The 17,817-nt window shown below is 40.1% G+C and overlaps 6 protein-coding genes across 8 annotated transcripts; 1 reads left to right on the forward strand and 5 right to left on the reverse strand.

Moving 5' to 3' along the window:
- Window positions 1–46: 46 nt before the first annotated feature.
- LOC135937467 (zinc metalloproteinase nas-13-like) lies at window positions 47–1,886 on the reverse strand. The gene is made up of 5 exons (XM_065480620.1): window positions 1,762–1,886; window positions 1,471–1,635; window positions 494–796; window positions 195–328; window positions 47–139 (listed from the first exon to the last, which is right to left on the reverse strand). The coding sequence occupies exons 1-5, from the start codon at window positions 1,874–1,876 to the stop codon at window positions 47–49; spliced, it is 810 nt and encodes a 269-aa protein (XP_065336692.1). The 5' UTR covers window positions 1,877–1,886.
- Window positions 1,887–3,641: 1,755 nt separating this feature from the next.
- Window positions 3,642–5,349, reverse strand: LOC135937469 (astacin-like metalloprotease toxin 5). Its single transcript, XM_065480621.1, has 5 exons — window positions 5,226–5,349; window positions 4,947–5,117; window positions 4,530–4,850; window positions 3,797–3,930; window positions 3,642–3,745 (listed from the first exon to the last, which is right to left on the reverse strand). The coding sequence occupies exons 1-5, from the start codon at window positions 5,347–5,349 to the stop codon at window positions 3,653–3,655; spliced, it is 843 nt and encodes a 280-aa protein (XP_065336693.1). The 3' UTR covers window positions 3,642–3,652.
- Window positions 5,350–5,658: 309 nt separating this feature from the next.
- LOC135937758 (zinc metalloproteinase nas-14-like) lies at window positions 5,659–7,580 on the reverse strand. The gene is made up of 4 exons (XM_065480986.1): window positions 7,457–7,580; window positions 7,233–7,404; window positions 6,189–6,648; window positions 5,659–5,751 (listed from the first exon to the last, which is right to left on the reverse strand). The coding sequence occupies exons 1-4, from the start codon at window positions 7,578–7,580 to the stop codon at window positions 5,659–5,661; spliced, it is 849 nt and encodes a 282-aa protein (XP_065337058.1).
- A 525-nt stretch (window positions 7,581–8,105) lies between these two features.
- LOC135937470 (zinc metalloproteinase nas-13-like) lies at window positions 8,106–9,697 on the reverse strand. The gene is made up of 5 exons (XM_065480622.1): window positions 9,530–9,697; window positions 9,309–9,479; window positions 8,847–9,149; window positions 8,402–8,535; window positions 8,106–8,351 (listed from the first exon to the last, which is right to left on the reverse strand). The coding sequence occupies exons 1-5, from the start codon at window positions 9,678–9,680 to the stop codon at window positions 8,106–8,108; spliced, it is 1,005 nt and encodes a 334-aa protein (XP_065336694.1). The 5' UTR covers window positions 9,681–9,697.
- Window positions 9,698–10,458: 761 nt separating this feature from the next.
- On the reverse strand, window positions 10,459–11,907 carry eIF3i (eukaryotic translation initiation factor 3 subunit i). Its single transcript, XM_065477040.1, has 4 exons — window positions 11,365–11,907; window positions 11,200–11,304; window positions 10,970–11,149; window positions 10,459–10,804 (listed from the first exon to the last, which is right to left on the reverse strand). The coding sequence occupies exons 1-4, from the start codon at window positions 11,809–11,811 to the stop codon at window positions 10,556–10,558; spliced, it is 981 nt and encodes a 326-aa protein (XP_065333112.1). The 5' UTR covers window positions 11,812–11,907; the 3' UTR covers window positions 10,459–10,555.
- A 471-nt stretch (window positions 11,908–12,378) lies between these two features.
- On the forward strand, window positions 12,379–17,802 carry LOC135935006 (thioredoxin reductase 1, cytoplasmic-like). Of its 3 annotated transcripts, none has more exons than XM_065477036.1 (11): window positions 12,379–12,506; window positions 13,066–13,243; window positions 13,303–13,366; window positions 13,429–13,646; window positions 14,804–14,996; window positions 15,052–15,194; window positions 15,317–15,697; window positions 15,927–16,184; window positions 16,506–16,736; window positions 16,793–16,927; window positions 17,431–17,802. In XM_065477036.1, the coding sequence occupies exons 2-11, from the start codon at window positions 13,082–13,084 to the stop codon at window positions 17,491–17,493; spliced, it is 1,848 nt and encodes a 615-aa protein (XP_065333108.1). In that variant the 5' UTR covers window positions 12,379–12,506; window positions 13,066–13,081; the 3' UTR covers window positions 17,494–17,802. The 3 variants fall into 3 exon arrangements, with proteins under 3 accessions (XP_065333108.1, XP_065333111.1, XP_065333110.1); XM_065477039.1 differs by lacking the exon at window positions 17,431–17,802 and adding an exon at window positions 16,985–17,035; XM_065477038.1 differs by lacking the exon at window positions 12,379–12,506 and adding an exon at window positions 12,694–12,712.
- The last annotated feature ends 15 nt before the right edge of the window (window positions 17,803–17,817 follow it).

Consider the following 17,817-nt stretch of genomic DNA (forward strand, 5'->3'; position numbering starts at 1 on the left):
ATTATAATGAAAAGAGTACAAATTTTATTAAATTATCATAAAATCGTTACAAAAACTCATTGCATCCGTACAAAATGTTCAATTTTTTGTAGTCTTTGGCAGACGGAATTTTGCTCTGGCCAATTCTTGCGTACTTTTCCTGAAAGTGAGAGTTGTAATCTGTGTTAAATAAATAAATAATATTTTTATCGCACGTAAGGAATTATTGTGTCCAGTCCGTTCTTCGAGAAAGCTGTCCTGCCGTAGTGCATGATGCTCCTGTAGTCGTAGCCCAGCCTGAAATCCGTATATTCGGAAGCACTCGCTTTGTCAAAATGCTCGAAATCATCTACAACAGGGAGGAAAATTTTTAATAAAAATCATCTGTGAAAAAAATTCCCTGCTTCCAGGCAAATTAAATTAATTAAAGCAATTAAATTGGCAGAATTATTTTTTCCTTGGGTTTACAGTTATAATTTTTTTATTTTGTTTAATGTGGTGAAGATGATCCGACCTGTGTCTAGGTTAGTGTAATTGATGAAGACGTAGTAGTCTCTGTCGGGAGCGTTGTGCTGGTGGTCAAAGCCGGCGGCGTGCAGCAGCTCGTGGGCCACCACGCCGGTCTGGATGCAGTTTCCCCGCTGCAGACTTATCATCTGGCCGCCACCGACGCGGCCCAGGTAAGACCAGCAGCCGTACTCGTCGTGCACAAAGTTGACGAAGTCAGAGTCGCCGTAACGGAATGGTCGAAAACGGAAACACGATTTGCTCATGACCATCTTCATGGCCCGCATGATCACCACTTTCTCCTCAGGCCCTGTGCAAGAACTATTTTAAAATTTTAATTACTTTTAACCTTAACGGTCATTACACATGTATTTTCAGAATAAAGTTCATAGATTAAAAGAACGAATGTAATTTTAACTGATAAAAAACATTGCATTTAATGTTGCTAGGAATTAATTTAATTTTAATTTAAAAAGAAATAAACATAATAACAAAATTTAAAAATAGTGAATGTTTTATTTTGTAATATTAAATATTATTCTAATAGTTTTAAAAATATTATAAAATAACGAAACAACAGTTTTCAAATGTTGACTAACATTAAAAAAAACTTTGAAATGTTAATTTTTAACTTTAATTATGTAATTTTTTTAATAAAACATTTTCATGCAGTATTAAAATCTTTTTTGTCACCACTTAGGTGTGCTATGTCGATTTTTTTATTCAAAATTTCACTAAAATCTCAAAGATAGGCAAATCTGAATTTTTATTGTAGCTTAGTGTTCATATTTTTCGTTTTATTTGTTCTAATAGCTTTCCTGTATTAATTGACTATACATAGAACCTGAGATATTCATTAGTTTAATTAAAAGAAGGGAGCAGAAAGAAAAAATTATTGGTGTAAAAATAAATTGCTAAATTTTCCTTTCAAAAAAAAAAAATTCATAAATAGTTGGAAACTTAAAAGCTCTAAAGGACAAGTACGAAATCCATTCTGGAAGAGGTAGGGCATGGTGGCGTTCTTCCACTTGGCGGTGGGCGCCGTGATGGCGTTTCGGGTCGGCAAGTCCATGATGTCGCCCTGCCTGAGGCCGCTGAGGCTCCAGACGCTGGTGCCCATGTCAGCCGTCCAGTCGGAAATAGCGTTCACTGAGCGTCACTTCCGATTAGAAATGGCGGCCGAGAGAGAGAGAGAGAGAGAGAGAGAGAGAGAGAGAGAGAGAGAGAGAGAGAGAGAGAGAGAGAGAGAGAGAAATGGGACCATGCAGCGCTTACCAACGGCGGCCGCGTCGTAATCAGCTGGATAGCTGATTTTCAGCAGCATCGGAGTGGCGAGGGCTAATCGAAAACTCAGCACCGCCAGCAGATAAACTCGGCAGGTCAAGCTCATTTCGAAGGTTATAAACGCGTCAAAATCAAACGCCGACTGCCAAGAAAAACGCGGCCTCTTTCTCGTCTATCGTAATAACAATAATTGCTCTCGATCCGACTCGCTAATTATTGCACCTGCGATTTGCGCAAATTGCACCTCAGGGATAACAATTAACATGTGTTTTTCTCCGACAGATAAACTGTGGTCTCGTTTACCATAATTGATAAATGCTATCGATGAAGCGGAATAATCGAGTACCACCTGCAATTACGCGGAAAAATGTTTTGATATGAAGTTTAATTGCTTAGACTATCGGCAAGACTTGAGAGCCGTGCAGGTTGCATATCTTCGATAAAAGCAGGCGCTAAGAAAATATAACATGTATTATTTACTTTAGTAGCAATAATTTAAAAAAAATGAACTAAGTAAGCTCAGATTTGAACCACCAAGTTGCGAATTAAGCACTGAAATGTTATTTTAAAATTCGTAGATGGTTTTGGGCAGTTGTCTCTGTTTCAAAAAATGTTGAAGTTGTATTTATTGTTTACCAACAGATATATTTCTCTTTGTTGTTCTACTGTCATAATCTATTTTAAAACGAGTTCTTGTCCTCGTTGGATGTCAGAGAAGAAGAAAAAAATTAAAATTAAAACGATAAAAATCAAGAAATTTCCATTTTAAAAATTCAATCAAGTCTTGGACACCTCCAAGATCTCTAAATTATCTTTTTTTTGCTCTTTTTATCCCTGTCCGAGGACCGGAGGACCGGGAAGGGCGCGCACTGCACTAGCACGAATGCTGAAACCCGGGTCCCAATAACACCGCGAACGGATAACATGGGCGCACCAGGCCGCACAGGGACCCAGCCCACTCAAGGGCCACTTGCCTCCGCGCCGAGGACTGCATTGAAACGCTAGACATTCGTCCCGTGAAGCCAAATCACGCATGCTGGAAAGGTACAAACCAGCAAGTAGCGAGTCGGCGCCGGTGCGCCTCCCAGCCCGTTGAGCAATTTGAGCATTTCGAGTCACTAAACTAACCACTTTTTGCCATTTCTGACATTGGGTAGCCAGTATTAGATCTCCGAACTGCTCAAATACCTCTCATTGCTTTGACACTCCTGAGAGTGCCGCTGAACAATGCGAGCCAACGCTTCTAAAGAAGAAAAACTGAAAATATTTCGGACAAAATTTAGTCTTACTTTCTCGCTCTTTTTCTCGCTCTAGAAGGAAAAATTTATCTTTCTAACCTAAAATTTTAAAAAGAATTTGTCCATAAGACCATACCTGTGCCACATTTCAATTTGTAAAATTAGGTTTAAAAAAATCAAAAATCATTGGTAGGTGCAACAGCAATAACATCTTTTTTTCTCTTAACTATAGTTACTTTAGAAATTAAAGATCTGGCGAAATACATATTTATTTTAAATCACCAGCAAAGTAGAATGTTCTGTAGCTGTTTTATCATTTTCCTTCGCAAAGCTAGAATAAAATTTTGCGATTTTTGCGTAGCAGGGACAAAACATCCGCTCATCGTGCGTGCATTGAATTGTTTTATTCGTGCGTCATTCCCATGTGTCAAGCGGAAGCTGCTGTCAATTAATGATCTATGTATACGCAGAAATTTGGTGCAAACCAAATTTTGTTGAGTTCTACTTCACTACGTAAAAATTTATTTCGAAAAAAACAAATTTCGACAATTTTTTAGAGGTAATGAAATATGTGAAATATGAAAAGTAAAAGCCATGCGTGTATTTTTTATTATGCTCTCGTATCTTTTTATTCTTTTGACTGGCTACTTTCCAAAGTTACACGGATATCTGGTGTTGAGCTTCAAAAAGTCCCTTCGAGAGACGAACTCTTGCTGCCCTGTCCTAGCGTTAGGGTCCTTAAAAACCAAGAGATGAGCTATTTGGAAAAGAATTGAAACTGAATTCACCTTGGGAACGATAGTTTCGCCTCCATTCCCTGAAAAGGCCGTTCTGCCATAGTGCATGACGCTGTCGTAGTCGTAAGGAACGCCATAGTCGGTGTACTCCTGCGGTGAAATCTTCACGAAATTGTGCTCTTCTCCTGCAAAATCAAATATTGATCACTTTTAAAATACATGAATTGAGTTAACGATGTGTATTGTATATTTCTGTTCAAGGAATAAGATCGTTGGCTATGTTTTTAACGCTAACCTCACAAACTTATACATGGATTATGCAATATACTATATAGCTTTCTCAAGTGAACCTAATTAATTGTTTAATTGTAAAAATTAATGTACCAAATAGTGGCAATTGCCTATGAGAAGTTTTTGAATAACATGAATGTTAAACGACAATCTATTGACCCAAAATTTTTTGAAACCCCTGCTATGTGTAATTTAGATTGGACTAATACAAATTGTAAAGACAGGGCTATGTTAACTAGATATTCTTTTCATGGCTATCATTTCCTCGTCTGTTCACATAAATGTTTTCATCTCGAAGTCACCGCTAATTGTAAATGTATTTATTGTGATTCTTTGCTTTCTAGTATGTACCATTTATTAGACTGTGTCAAAAAACCTTTAACTTTATCACAAGCATTCCGTTATAATAAATAAATTTGTAATTGACTTTAGTTGTACACCGATGGTGTCCAATAAAATGAATAATAATAATAGTCGCAATTCAAAGATTTACCTGCTCTGATATTGTTGTAATAAATCCAGACATAGTCGTCTCGGTTGTAATTATTATGCATGTGCTCAAAGCCGATGGCGTGCAGCAGCTCGTGGGCGACGACGCCGTGGTAGAGACACGTGCCCTCGGGCACGTTGCGCGCCAGGCTGACGACCTGGCCTCCGCCGCCCTGCCGCCCAACGTACGACCAGCAGCCCACTTCGTCGTACCTCAGGTAGATGTAGTCGCGGTCCGTGTAGTACTGGTACGGCCGGAACTTGATGCACGACCCCTGCATGATCAGGTTCATCCCCTTGAACACCTCCGAACGCTCGTATTGGGCTAAAAATTAAATGAGGAAAACATGATTTAAAAATACACGAATATAAATTGACTGAAATTGTAGAGAGAGCAATTAAAAAAAAGGATTTTCCTCACTCAATCCAGGCTGAATGACGTATGGGACCGTGTAATTGAACCAAAGCTTGTTGGAATCTCGAATGACGTTTCTAGAGTTTGGATTGTGGTCCATAATGTCACCCTCGCGAAGTCCACTCAATGTCCAGATTTGATGGCCGTGATCAGGCCGCCAGTTGGCCATGGCTTTCGCTTTGAAAATAAAGAAATAAAACCGTAAAGAATAATTTTGATCGTGTAATCTAAATTACAGATTTTTTTTTTCTTAAAAAATTATTCTTAGGAACTGAAACTCCGAACCAATTGCCTTGGGATCGTGCCCAGGAGGATAGGTGTGTGGAATAACGTCGGGCGGGTGGGCGACGGCGTCTTCTGCGAGGTAGGCAACCATTAGCAGAAACTCGAACAGCGACTTGAAGTGCATCGTGTCCGTAAAAGAATAACACAAAATTTGCTAGAGCACTGTCATTATATTCTATTCAGAGCAAGTGATAAATCAAGAAGATTAAAACCATGATTTAAAGAAAAAAACTATCACTCTTTTTCAATCACCTGAAATTACGCCCTTAATTGTTTATAATTGTCTATTTAATCTGAAAGGAAGTATGTATGTATTTGTTGTATCAGAAAGAAGTTAATAATCTAAATCGTTTTGAGCTCGCGTGTTGTATTGTTATAAGCAAAAGACGGAGGTGTATTGTTCGGATAAGAGAATCTTTATTGTTGGAAAAGTTCAGAGAAAATCTGTACAATTATAGCGTATGTTTAGTTTTTTGAAATCCCTCTTGGACACGTGGTCGTTTTGGCCAATAACTGCATTTGGATCCTGCAACAAAAAGGTTGAATTATTAATTTAAATTTTTCTGAAGTCTTTTTAGCACATTTTTTACATATTCATATTTTAAGTAAAAATCAGCGGGGGCCAGATTCGTGCGACGCGCAGCTATGGCGTCCGGTGGAGTATGGGGCGATAAATGGTCACGTGGAAATGTGCGATAAGAATCACGTTTTGGTCAATATTGTGACAAAATTTGCATTACTTGTACTAATTATGTCTTTTGGATCGTAAAAACAAACTCTTGACACTCGTACGGCAATCCAAAGAGAGCTTTTTGCTTCCCACATTCAGACGCCATCTTGGATTTGCGCAGTGCGAACCAATTTTATCGCACATCTGACCCCCGCTGGTAAAAAATACTTATTTTTTTAAAAAAAGCTTGAGCTCATCAAACCAATAAAAATTAATTATTCATGAAAACTCACCTTTGGAATGATGGTGGTCTTGGTGGCATCGTCAGGATCGACGGAGAAGGCGTACCTGTCATAGTGCATGACGCTGTCGTAGTCATAAGGGATGCCAAAGTCCGTGTAGTCCTTCTTGGAAATCTTGTCGAAGTCGTGGTAGTACTTGGGCTGGACGTTGGTGAAGTTGACCGTGACGTAGTCGTCGCGGTTGAAGTTGTCGTGCATGTGCTCGAAGCCGAGCGCGTGCAGGAACTCGTGCGCCGCGACGCCGTAGTAGACGCACGTCGAGCCGTTCGTCGGCGGCATCAGGCTGACGGTCTGGGCGCCGGTGCCCTGCCGGCCCACCAGCGACCAGCACCCGGACAAAGGCTGGATGTAGATGTAGTCTTTGTCCACGCCGATCTTCACCGATCGAAACTTGATGCACGAGCCCTTCATGATCAGCTTCATGCCCTTAATGATCTCAACCATCTGTTCGCTGGCTGAAATTTCAGATTAAATTATTGTTTTAATAATTAATATAAAATTATATTTTTAAATATTTATGAATCCTTTTTTTGCTAGGGGTGAGCGAGCCAGCATATTTTTGTTATTTTAAAAAGCAATTTAAAATTGTTCTTTCTCAATATTTCATGGAGTTTTAGTCTTTTCATCGTTTCACCAATTTGCAAATCAAAATTAACTCTCTTTTTTACTATTCTTTGTAAGCTGTGTTATTTTTTCATTATAGTTTTTTGGTCCAACGTGTTTTTAATACATTTTAATTAATAAAAATGGGCCTCTCTTGTTTCTTTCTCAAAATTGTAAATTAAAAAATTTTAGTTTTAGGGAAACGAGAGGCTTCAAATTTCGAAAAATGACTGATTTTTATGTTTTTGTCTACTAAACTAGAAATCTCGAGTCTATAACCATCTCAGAAATTCAAAAACTGCACTTTTACACCGTTAGATTTATCTCCTAACAAGCTTCGGTATTTAGATTTATAAATATATTTTTTAAAATTTAATTCACAGTTTCGATTTCCGTTTAATTTTATTAATGCCAACAAATATGAATTATCACTTACTATAACCAGGCGCAAAAGCAAAAGGAACGGTGTTGTTGATCCACAGCTTATTCGTGTCCCTGATGACGTTCCTGGCGTTGGAATAGTCGTCCATGATGTCGCCCTCGCGCAGCCCACTCAGCGTCCAGACGAGCGGCCCGTCCGGAGACCGTCGCGAAATTGCCATTTCTACCAATTTTTAAAAAAATATCCTACCCTTCTCGTCAAGAGTAAATCGTACCAACTGCTAAACGGTCGTAGCCCGGGGGGTAGATGATCGGCCTGGGGTTGGGGTCGACGTAAATGAAGGCCAGGCATCCGTGCCAAAGGGCCAGCACGGCCAGGGTGCGCACAATGCGAGTCATTCCGAGCGGCTGCAATGGTGGAAATTCTGCATGCGACGCGTGCTTTTATTCGCCTTTACACGGGTTCCTCGGCAACGGGGTTAGTAATTAGCTAGCAAAATATCGGTAGAATTGATACATGTTTAATCTTGTTCCGTTAATTTGAACAGAGCAATTATTCTAGAAAGTGTTCTGGTGATAATTTATCAATAAAAGTGTATGCAATAGAAAATAGGACGGAAATATTGTTGTCTAGATAAATCAATTTTTTTTAAAAAAGTTAAATAGTTTAAATAAATATTTCTCGCACACAAGAAAAATGCTTATAGGCACTTATTAAAAAATTCTCGTTTAAATTTTTCTCTCCGATAATTTCACTTATGTTTTTTAATATTTATGATCCGTTTCTATAATAAAAAAATTGTGTGCGTGAATTTCTACATTTCTAGGGAATCATTTTCGAGTGTAATTGTAATTTAAAATCTCATTATTAGTTTTAAACAATCAGAAATTTTTATTGAAGCCTCATCAACATGAAAAGACACATCAGCCAAACATATTGGTCAAAATGCCGCCGTTGCCGTTGCCACCGGCGTGGTTGTTGCCGTTGTTGGGGCCCGTGTTGCCGTGCTCGCTGTTTTGCGGGGAGCCGCCTCCGTTGCCCTCGTGGTTCCACTCGCCGTGATGAACGCCAGAGTCGTCGTCTGCGTCGTAGTGGCAGTTGTACTTCACGTTCAGCTTGCGGTAGTCCTTGTCCGACACGTATTCCTGCTGTCCGATCTCCACATCTTCCTGTTAATGTTTAGAATTAAAATTTTTACGTAAGGGAAAAATTTATTTACGTAGGGGATGATGGTGTCTTCGCCGTTCTTGGAGAAGGCCGATCTGGAGTAGTGCATCAAGCTGTCGTAGTCGTAGCCCACCCCCATTTCCGAGTACTCGTCGGCGGAGAGTTTCTCAAACTGTTCATAGTCGGCTAAAAATATCAAGATTTATGTAAAAAAAAACAAATTTTAATTTTTTATCAAATAACAAATGGGGATACTTTGGTTTATACTTAGAAATAAAATTTATGTATTTTGGTCTGGGCAGAAATCTTTATAAAAATTGAGTCAATTAATCCAAATATTAAAATTTAATTTAATTTAAACTATTAAAAAGATTTTAAACTGATCCAAATTTATTCATACCGAATATTAATTTATCCGTTCAAAAAAATATATTAATTTGACGTGAATTAAATTGCTTTAATTCGGTTTAGAGGTTAATTTTGTATTAATATCTTACCTTCCTCGATGTTAGTATAATTAATATACACGTAGGCATCCCTGTCAGGGGCGCTGTGCTGGTGTTCGAATCCGGCGGCGTGCAACAACTCGTGCGCCGCCGGGCCGGGGATGAAGCAGGCGTCCCTCTGCAGATTGACGGGCTGGGCGCCACCCTGGCGCCCGATTAGCGACCAGCAGCCGGTGTCGTTGTACTGGATGTACACGTAGTCGCGGTCGCCGTGGCGGTACGGACGGAATTTCAAGCACGAGCCCTGCATGATCAACTCCATTGCCTCCTTCACCACCATCTTTTCCTTTGAGGCTACCAAAAGAGATTTGAATGAGCGATCAAGTGAGAAAAACGTTGAAAGTCTTCAAATTCAAATTAATTGCAAGACTAAATTTCCAAAATATTTAAAAAAATGTGTTTTTGAATTAAAAAAGTCTAAGAACCATTTTAAAAATTTCATGAAAATCTCACTCATTCCAGACATAAGCCTGTAGACCATGGTATTATTGGGCCAGTTGTACTTGGGGTCGATGATGACGTTTCTACCCTTGTCGGCCGAGTCCATGATGTCTCCCTCGCGGAGGCCGCTCAGCTCCCAAATGTTCCTTCCGCTGCCTGGCTTCCACGAGGCAATGCTCCTGGCTGCTCTTGGAATTTAAAAACAGACATTTTTCCTTTAACATCAACCTTACAAACGGCATCGCGGTTGTAATTCGGCCCGAAGTTGATCGGAATCAGGCTTGGAAGGTCTGAAAACTTTTCCGACTCGCCGAACAACTCGAAGGCGCCGCTGGCGGCGAAAACGCTCCACAAGACGGCGACAATCAGCTTCATTTTCTGCATGGTTCAAGAATACTCACCTTCAACGCTCTGAAGCTAATCGGAAATTGTGTTCACTCTTTTATGCCGCTTCTCGTTCCGATAAGGGTGGTGCGATTAGCTCTTTAATTGAACGCTTACTGACGTGTAAGAAATCGTAATTGCGGCTGCTGATTATTTCTTTGCACGAGACTATCTGTTCAAAAGCGATTAATAATGCTTTTTAATGCTGTTTATGGAAATTATTATGAATTTTCAATCTCAATAAATACATTTTTATGACTAGAGTTTTTTAAAACAATTATTTTAACCTTCAAATAAGCATGATTAATGATAATTCAGAAATTTTAAACAAATTAATCCTTCGTAAACTTGTTTGAGATCATTTTCTACAAAAAAAATCGTTAAAAAATACTGAACAATGATAAACCCAGGTTTTCAGACACAGTTTAACATTAGTTTTAACTGTTAAAATGGTAAATATTTCGAGTTCTTTTTAATAAACCGCACGAAACTGGTAAAAACCACACAAAAGTACAGCACTGCAAATTTGGGAAACTCCCATCCCTGTCTAGAAGCCATCAAGGCGCTTAGGAAACACCCTTCAGTGCCCAATATCTCGTTTATTGAAATTTATCTATAAATAAATCTTCTACTAGGGCGGTACGTTTCATTAGAACTCCTCCCCACGTCTTTTTAGGAATCAAGGTCCATTTTGCAAAATCTAAATTCAATTTAAATCTAAACAGGTTTCCCATTCGCCATTGACAACATGGTCAAATTAAAAAAAAGAGTGATAAGATTTGTTGTTTTTTTGGCATTTTATTTTCCCTTGTTCACTTGTCGTCGTCACTAAATCCGAGATTTCACAAGAATGTCCAGAGAGTCGCCTCGTCGCACTAATAGTCAAAGTTGAACTCGTAGTAAGACTGGTCAAACGTGTGGACGCGCACGTAGCCGTCCTCTCCTCCGCTGCTGTAGCTCTTTCCGTCAGGGTGGAACGCCACCGAGTTGATTGGACCGAAATGGCCCTTCACTCGGCCGAACTCCTCCTCAAACACCAGATGGAAGAAACGAGAGTCGAATTTTCCGATACGGGTTGAGGTCGTCGTCACGTCCATCGCTTCCTGACCACCACCCAAAACCACCTGGAACAACAGAGGAAAAGGTTTTAATAAAGACAATTCATGTGCAGAATTTTTTCTGCACTGTTTCTTTTAAAAACAGCAAAATCACCCTTGCAAGAGAGCACAGGAGTGGGTTAGGTGTTTAAAATTTATAAACATTTTGCCAATAAGAAATTAAATACATACATGATCAAGAATTGGCGAGATCGCCGCACTGTTGACAGGTCGCTCGGTCTTGTAAACCTTCAAGGCCATCAGGTTGTTGGCATCAAACAGTCTAGCCGTGTTGTCCTTGGACGCGGTGATGAACATCGATTGATCCTTGTTCATTTGCATGTCGTTCACAGAATTCGTATGCTCTCTGGCCTGAATTTCAAATTAATTATCAGAATTTTGAAGTTGGATGAAACACAAACCTTGGCGAGTTCCTTTCCACTCTGCAAGTCCCAGATTTTGACAGTGCCGTCCTCGTGGCCAGTCAGAATTGTCTCGTCCAGGGCTCCCCAAAGAATAGAAGTCACCTGAAAATGATTTAAATATTTTACATAATTCCAATGAGTGTATGACCTAATATTTTTTACCTTCGAATCGGAAATAGGAATGCGCATGATGGGGTCGTTATCGCTGAAGGACGAGTCAATGTTGCGCGTGTCGACGACGAAGATCTCGCAAGGGTGACCCATAGCTTTGTCGGTGGTGAAGACGGCCATGTTACCGCTGTAGCTGAACGCGCACGTCCTCACCGACGACCTGGTCACGATGTTGCCCAGCTGGGTGCCGGTCGAGCAGTCCCATATGCGCAGCGTGAAGTCGGCGGCGCCGGACATGAAGAAACGGGTCTGCCAGTCGATGTCCAGCGTCCATACGGCGCCGGAGTGGCCATTGAAGGTGCCGAGTCGTTCGCCGTTCAGCGAGTACCACACATTCGGCGAGTGATCCTTGGCCGACGAGAAGAGCAAATCGCCCTCGCGGTTGTATTTGATCTGCGTGATGGCACGCTCGTGCCCGTGAAGCATCAGCGGCTTCATTACGGCCGCTTTTTCGCTTTGAAATCGGCTCAAAAGGAGGAACAGTTGCACAAAGATGCACAAACCACGTTACGTTATTTCGCTTGCACCGCTGGGGCGCTGGGAAACGCCCACTTTTCTGATTGTGCTCACAACCAGTCAGTGCTGCCAATTAAATTGTAAATCGATGTGGTAGCGGCGAGCCGGCGATTACCAGTAACTTCCGACAAAGGGATGAATTTTAATTTTTGTTTGAATTTTAGGGTGATTTTTTAAAACTAGAATATGTGAGCAGTTTCTGGTAATCGCCGGTACAACAGCGAAATATTAGCTGCAGGAAGAAATTATGTTAAATCAATGTTATGTTGGTGCAAGAATAAGAGCAGAGAAAATTGAAAATCACGCCAACCTTATCACATCCATCATATCAGTTCTTAATCAGATTAAAAAATACTATCAGTGCTTTTCATCAGATTAAATATCGTTAAGAATTAATTAACTATTTAAGCAAACGAATAGATAATTATTATTATAATGTAGAGGCTATTGGCTATTAAGGTTTTCTCGGTTTTCTCCAATAAAATGAAGTTTTGTTATGTTGGCAACATTTAATTCAGAAGTCTGGCTTGCGCGCTACAGAAAGCGGCAGCCGAATTCTTATCGATTTTTCTACTTAATTGGCCGAATTCCGAATAGATGCGTTCTTTTTAATTTAGGCAAGTATCTAGAAACATTAGATCATAACTTAGGCTACTCATAAGTGACATTTTCGGCGGAATTACGCGATATTTGCATTAGTTTTAGCTCGTCGCTGTGTTGCGAAATTGCATCCGGAAACTGCTGTTAATTGCTGGGCATGTCAGGTCATTGTCATTCATGTGTAGCTATGTTAGTATTACATAACAAAGCTAGCCTCCAGAAAGTAGGTCATTTGGTGAATTTTTATGGTTAGAGCAATTCTTTCAAATTAGATTAACGTCACGACGTGTAACAATTTTCAAAGTAAACAAAAAGTGTACCTGAAGGGGTTCGATAAGCGATGTAGAGATAATAATTAAATGATTTCCCCCTCAACTAGGGAATTTGCTAGAATTATCATGTTGCAAGGTTTAGTGTCAGCGCAAAATTTCAAAAAGTGCCGACGCTAGACGCGTGTTTGTCGTGCGGTTTTGTAATCGAAGGAGATAACAAGCCGCTTCTCCGGCTCCGTTTCTCGTTTCTCCGGTTTCTCCCTTGTCATTCAGTCAGTCACGAGAGCGTGAATATGTATTTCAGGCCTCCGATGTTCTGAATGAGGTGGATTGGCCTGACTACCAGACTTTTGTGGTCAGCTTGCTCACCGAAGATTCGCAGAGTTTCGACAATGGCGCCCATCATGGATAAAGTAGACAGCTTGGTGCAGGCCAACAAGGTCATGATCTTCAGCAAGAGCTTCTGCCCCTTTTGTAACAAGGTGCTTGTTGTCTTTCAACTCCGGCAGCATTTGTGCTGATAATCCTGCTTTTTTTTCAGGTCAAGTCGCTCTTTGAAAGACACAACACGGCCTTCCTTGCCCTTGAGCTGGACTTAATGGGAGGTAATGAAGACTGTCCGTTTATTTTTTATTTTTCCTCTTTTCTTAAATTTATAAATTTGTAGAAGAGGGAGTTTCTATCCAAGAGGCCTTGTTCGCGAAGACGAACCAGAAAACGGTGCCTAACGTATTCGTGAACGGCCACCACGTCGGCGGCTGCGACGCAACCGTGATCGCCAGCAAGGAAGGCAAGCTCAAAGAATTGCTCGAGGGAGGACCTAAAGAGTATAATTACGACTTGGCGATCATCGGAGGTGGCTCTGGAGGCATCGCAGCTTCAAAGGTACGACTGGTATCTACTGAGTGATAATTGCTTTAAATTTAAGGATTTCATTCAGAGTTTAGAGGGTAAAATTTGGAAAACCCCAAGTGATAAGGTGAACATTATATCACAGATTAGAAAATTTGCAAAGTTACGTTTTATAAATTCTGATTTTGTTACATAACTGTTGGCTTTTGCTTGTTAACTGATATTTTTGTTTGATTTTCGTAATCATATTTATTGTTACAATTTCATGTTACATTGCATCATACTGTCTGGAAGGAAATTGACCGATACTTAAGTTGATATTGATATCATTTTTCATTTTGAAAGACATCAAGAGGCCATTAACCGAACAATTAAACTCTCAAGGATGATAGACAAAGACATCAAAGAGCAAAGAAACTTTTCAAATAATTTTTATTTTTTAAGAACCTGCAGAAGCGCAAAGAAATCTGATATACATCATTGTAAGTAAAATAAAATTTAAAACTCGTAATAACTAGGAATATTATTTTGATCGACTGACAGTTTTTAATGAGCTTTTTAGACAGAAAAATTCAGTTGTATCTGATGTAGCCATGCAATTTTATTTGACATTGAGCGCCCTCTGAAATTGGTTTTTTTCTGGTCTAAACCAACAAATGACCAAACCAAAAAATACAGGGAAATTATTTTTACAAGCTTATTTTAAATCTAGGTTTTCCTCTCACGCAGTCAATATTTTCGGTCTGTATTTTTCTAACCATTATATAATAAACATTTGTTTGTATATATGCTGTTCATACCCTCCATTTCGTTTTTGTATTCCAAAGGTCTGAAGAAACTCAAAATATGTGAGTCAGGCAAAAAAATGATGTTACAATATTGCACGTTCCAGCTGATTTTTCGTGTTTAAAAAATATAGGAAAAATATATAAGGTTAGTCATGACCACTATTTTAGCTGGAAACCCGACTGAAAAATCCAATTTGTTTACCCATATATTTAAAATGTTATTAATTTTAAAATTCAATAAAATAGAACTTGCCTGTATATCTTAAATTTTTAATATTAAACACAAATAAATAAATTTATTTAAATGATTAAAGGTAAATTCTTAATTTTTTATTTTCAAATTGCTGATTATTTTGTGACCTAAATTAAGTTTTGATTTCATTATAATTTTCTGTGTTGTAGGAAGCTGCTGCTCTTGGTAAGAAAGTGGTTGTGTTCGACTTTGTGAAACCAACGCCAATCGGCACAACCTGGGGCCTGGGCGGCACGTGCGTCAACGTGGGATGCATTCCCAAAAAGCTGATGCACAAAGCCGCCCTCTTCGGCGAAGACTTCCACGACGCGCCTTATTTTGGCTGGCAATTGCCAGAGCAAGGTACGGTCCTAATTTTATTATTTTGTTGCTTTTTTATGCTAAAATTACTCCGCAGTGAATCACAACTGGAACAAGATGGTTGAAGAGATTCAGATGTACTTAAAATCGTTGAACTTTGGCTACAGAACTACTCTGCGCGAGAAGGGTGTCACTTACGTCAACTCCTACGCAACTTTCAAAGAGCCCAATAGGCTTCAGGTGAGATGATTTATTTAAAGAAGGACTTCACTTTTGATTTGGCGTGCTAAAAGTGACTCCTCGATATTGAAGTCGTCGGTTGCGCTGCGTACGTGTTTCCAGTTTTGTTTGATGTGTTGCAGGCTGTGGACAAGAAGGGCAAGGTGACTGAAGTGACGGCTCGCAACTTCATCGTGGCCGTTGGCGGACGTCCTCGCTACCCTGAAATCCCTGGCGCCAAGGAACACTGCATCACCTCGGACGACCTGTTCTCCCTGCCCTACTGCCCTGGCAAGACGCTGCTGGTTGGCGCCTCGTACATCGCGCTGGAGTGCGCCGGCTTCCTGCACGGCGTCGGCCTGGACGTCTCGGTCATGGTGCGATCCATCTTCCTGCGCGGCTTCGACCAGCAGATGGCCAACCTCATCGGCGACCACATGGAAAGCCGTGGAATCAAGTTCGTGCGCGGCTGCGTTCCCACCAGCGTTGAGAAGATCGAGGAGGGCGCTCCCGGCCTCTTGAAGGTGGGATAGTTTGTTAGTCGAATTATTTAATTCAAATATTTTGATGGAGGTTCATCAATTCTTTTTTTTAACTAAAAAAATCAGAATAAATCTGGAAATGAACAATAATGTACTAAAGGATCAACCAGTGAACATATACAGTCGTTATTTCAAACTTCGACTGTAAATAGTGGTTTATTTGTCACCAATATTAGATTTTCTTATAATCTTTGCTGTTCTTAAAATAAAGGTGACAGGAAAAATGGATGATGGCACCGAGTACGTGGAGAATTTCAACACGGTCATCTTCGCCATTGGCCGCGACGCGTGCACGCAGTCCCTCAACCTGGAGGCCATGGGGGTGAAGCTGAATGCAAGCAACGGAAAGATCATTGCTGACGAAGGAGAAAAATCGACCACCGGGCACATCCACGCGATTGGCGACGTGCTTGATGGAAAACTTGAGCTCACTCCTGTCGCCATCCAGGCAGGAAAGTTGCTTGTCAGGGTGAGTTGAACCTATCATAACTGTATATTTAATTTTTCGACTTATGTTTAAAATAAATTCAAAGATTTATATCATTTCTGGTAATTTTTCATATTATTTTAATTTTTTAGTGCTAAAAATATTTAAAAAACGAGTTTTCTGATTCTCCAAGGAGAGATAGTTTTTAAAATTGTTTTTTAAAACAACAATTTTAATTTTAAAATGACCGTTAAACAGCTAAATTATTGCCTAATTGCTAATAAAGTATATAAATTCTTTGCAATCAACATTTGAGAGTAGTTAAAATTAATTCTTATTATTTTCTTCCCTCTATTTTTTCAGAGATTGTACACAACTAGTGAGGCTTTGACTGACTACGCAAACGTGCCGACGACCGTGTTCACTCCGCTGGAGTACGGCTGCGTTGGCCTGTCTGAAGAAGATGCCTTGGCCAAGTATGGCGCAGAAAACATTGAGGTGTACCACACACACTTTCAGCCGCTAGAGTACGCACTGTCCAAGCGAGACCAGTTCAAGTCTTACGGCAAGCTGGTTTGCGTCAAAAACGAGAATGTAGGATTTTTTTAAACTAATTTCTATCTTAATCTGATGGATTTGTGTCATCACAGTACCGCGTGGTCGGTTTCCACGTTTTGGGTCCAAACGCCGGTGAAATCACGCAGGGCTACGCGCTCGGAATCAAGTTGGGCGCCACGAAAGCCGACTTTGCCAACCTGATCGGAATCCACCCCACTTGCGCCGAGGTAAGTGCTGCAGAGAGTTCAATTCTCATTTCATTGGGAGATTTAAAATATAAACAGGAGACAGTGAAGTTGCACCTCCTGGCAAACTTGTGATTCTTTAAGACTGATTTTCCTTTGAGTGGCTTGAAGGTACTTCATTTTTCTCCGTTCATTTGTCCACGTTATAGTTTTGAGGAGCTCAAAAATTATTTATGTAAATTAAATATAGTCATACTCTGTCGAGTTTGAAATTTCAAGAATCTGATCTGTATTTATCTTGCTGTATTTTTGAGAGCTGACAGTTCAAACAGCTATTGAAACTTAAATTTCAAATTCATGTTTTACAAAAAAGGAAGTTTTTTTGGATAATGCAGTTTCTACCCTGGTTCAAGGAAACTTAGTTGAGTTATTTTAAATATATGAAGTATTTTGGTTTGACAACTGCCTGAAACTTATCATATTTTTTAATTCAATTATGTTGCACTTAAGACTGTTCCTCACCGTTGCATTAATTGTGATTGCAGAACTTCACCACGATGGACGTGAGCAAGTCTTCGGGCATCAGCGTGGCGAGCAAAAGCTGCTGAGGTTAGAGCAGCTGCCAGTCGCACCTAAACTTTAGGTCGCTGGCAGCTGCCACGACTGCTGGATCCTCGTTATAGTTCCTCCTGGGACTTTGTATGACGACTGAGCTCCAAACCTCGACCATGAGGAGGGCCCAGTCCGAGATCGAGGCCGGCCGGCAGTCCGCTTTGCACGTTTTATCCTTCGCTGCACACTGTTACATCATGCTGTATTTGGCGAGAGTGCCTTTCATGAGCGTTACTCATATTTTTTTATCGTTGCTAGTATTTCTGTCGCACATAGTTAAAATAAACTTTGTTGAGACAACACTATTTTTTATGTTATGA

This window comes from Cloeon dipterum, chromosome 2 (genome assembly GCF_949628265.1).
Source record: "Cloeon dipterum chromosome 2, ieCloDipt1.1, whole genome shotgun sequence".
NCBI classification, from domain to species: domain Eukaryota; kingdom Metazoa; phylum Arthropoda; class Insecta; order Ephemeroptera; family Baetidae; genus Cloeon; species Cloeon dipterum.

Bases quoted from the DNA above. Each gene is read 5' to 3' on its own strand.
- LOC135935006 (XM_065477036.1), top strand. From the start codon at position 13,082: ATGAGGTGGATTGGCCTGACTACCAGACTTTTGTGGTCAGCTTGCTCA. The intron at 13,647-14,803 runs GTACGACTGGTA...TCTGTGTTGTAG, and splicing joins GAGGCATCGCAGCTTCAAAG to GAAGCTGCTGCTCTTGGTAA. The intron at 15,195-15,316 runs GTGAGATGATTT...GATGTGTTGCAG, and splicing joins AAGAGCCCAATAGGCTTCAG to GCTGTGGACAAGAAGGGCAA.
- eIF3i (XM_065477040.1), bottom strand. From the start codon at position 11,811: ATGAAGCCGCTGATGCTTCACGGGCACGAGCGTGCCATCACGCAGATC. The intron at 11,150-11,199 runs GTTTGTGTTTCA...TTTGAAATTCAG, and splicing joins GTGGAAAGGAACTCGCCAAG to GCCAGAGAGCATACGAATTC. The intron at 10,805-10,969 runs GTATGTATTTAA...CTGTTGTTCCAG, and splicing joins TCTCGCCAATTCTTGATCAT to GTGGTTTTGGGTGGTGGTCA.
- LOC135937470 (XM_065480622.1), bottom strand. From the start codon at position 9,680: ATGCAGAAAATGAAGCTGATTGTCGCCGTCTTGTGGAGCGTTTTCGCC. The intron at 9,480-9,529 runs GTAAGGTTGATG...TTCCAAGAGCAG, and splicing joins TTACAACCGCGATGCCGTTT to CCAGGAGCATTGCCTCGTGG. The intron at 8,536-8,846 runs GTAAGATATTAA...TGATATTTTTAG, and splicing joins TTATACTAACATCGAGGAAG to CCGACTATGAACAGTTTGAG.
- LOC135937467 (XM_065480620.1), bottom strand. From the start codon at position 1,876: ATGAGCTTGACCTGCCGAGTTTATCTGCTGGCGGTGCTGAGTTTTCGA. The intron at 1,636-1,761 runs GTAAGCGCTGCA...AGTGACGCTCAG, and splicing joins TTACGACGCGGCCGCCGTTG to TGAACGCTATTTCCGACTGG. The intron at 797-1,470 runs GTACTTGTCCTT...GTTCTTGCACAG, and splicing joins CCTCTTCCAGAATGGATTTC to GGCCTGAGGAGAAAGTGGTG.
- LOC135937469 (XM_065480621.1), bottom strand. From the start codon at position 5,349: ATGCACTTCAAGTCGCTGTTCGAGTTTCTGCTAATGGTTGCCTACCTC. The intron at 4,851-4,946 runs GTGAGGAAAATC...TTTAATTTTTAG, and splicing joins CGTCATTCAGCCTGGATTGA to CCCAATACGAGCGTTCGGAG. The intron at 3,931-4,529 runs GTAAATCTTTGA...TTGATTTTGCAG, and splicing joins TTACAACAATATCAGAGCAG to GAGAAGAGCACAATTTCGTG.
- LOC135937758 (XM_065480986.1), bottom strand. From the start codon at position 7,580: ATGACTCGCATTGTGCGCACCCTGGCCGTGCTGGCCCTTTGGCACGGA. The intron at 7,405-7,456 runs GTACGATTTACT...AAAAATTGGTAG, and splicing joins CTACGACCGTTTAGCAGTTG to AAATGGCAATTTCGCGACGG. The intron at 6,649-7,232 runs GTGATAATTCAT...AATTTCAGCCAG, and splicing joins TTTGCGCCTGGTTATAGTAA to CGAACAGATGGTTGAGATCA.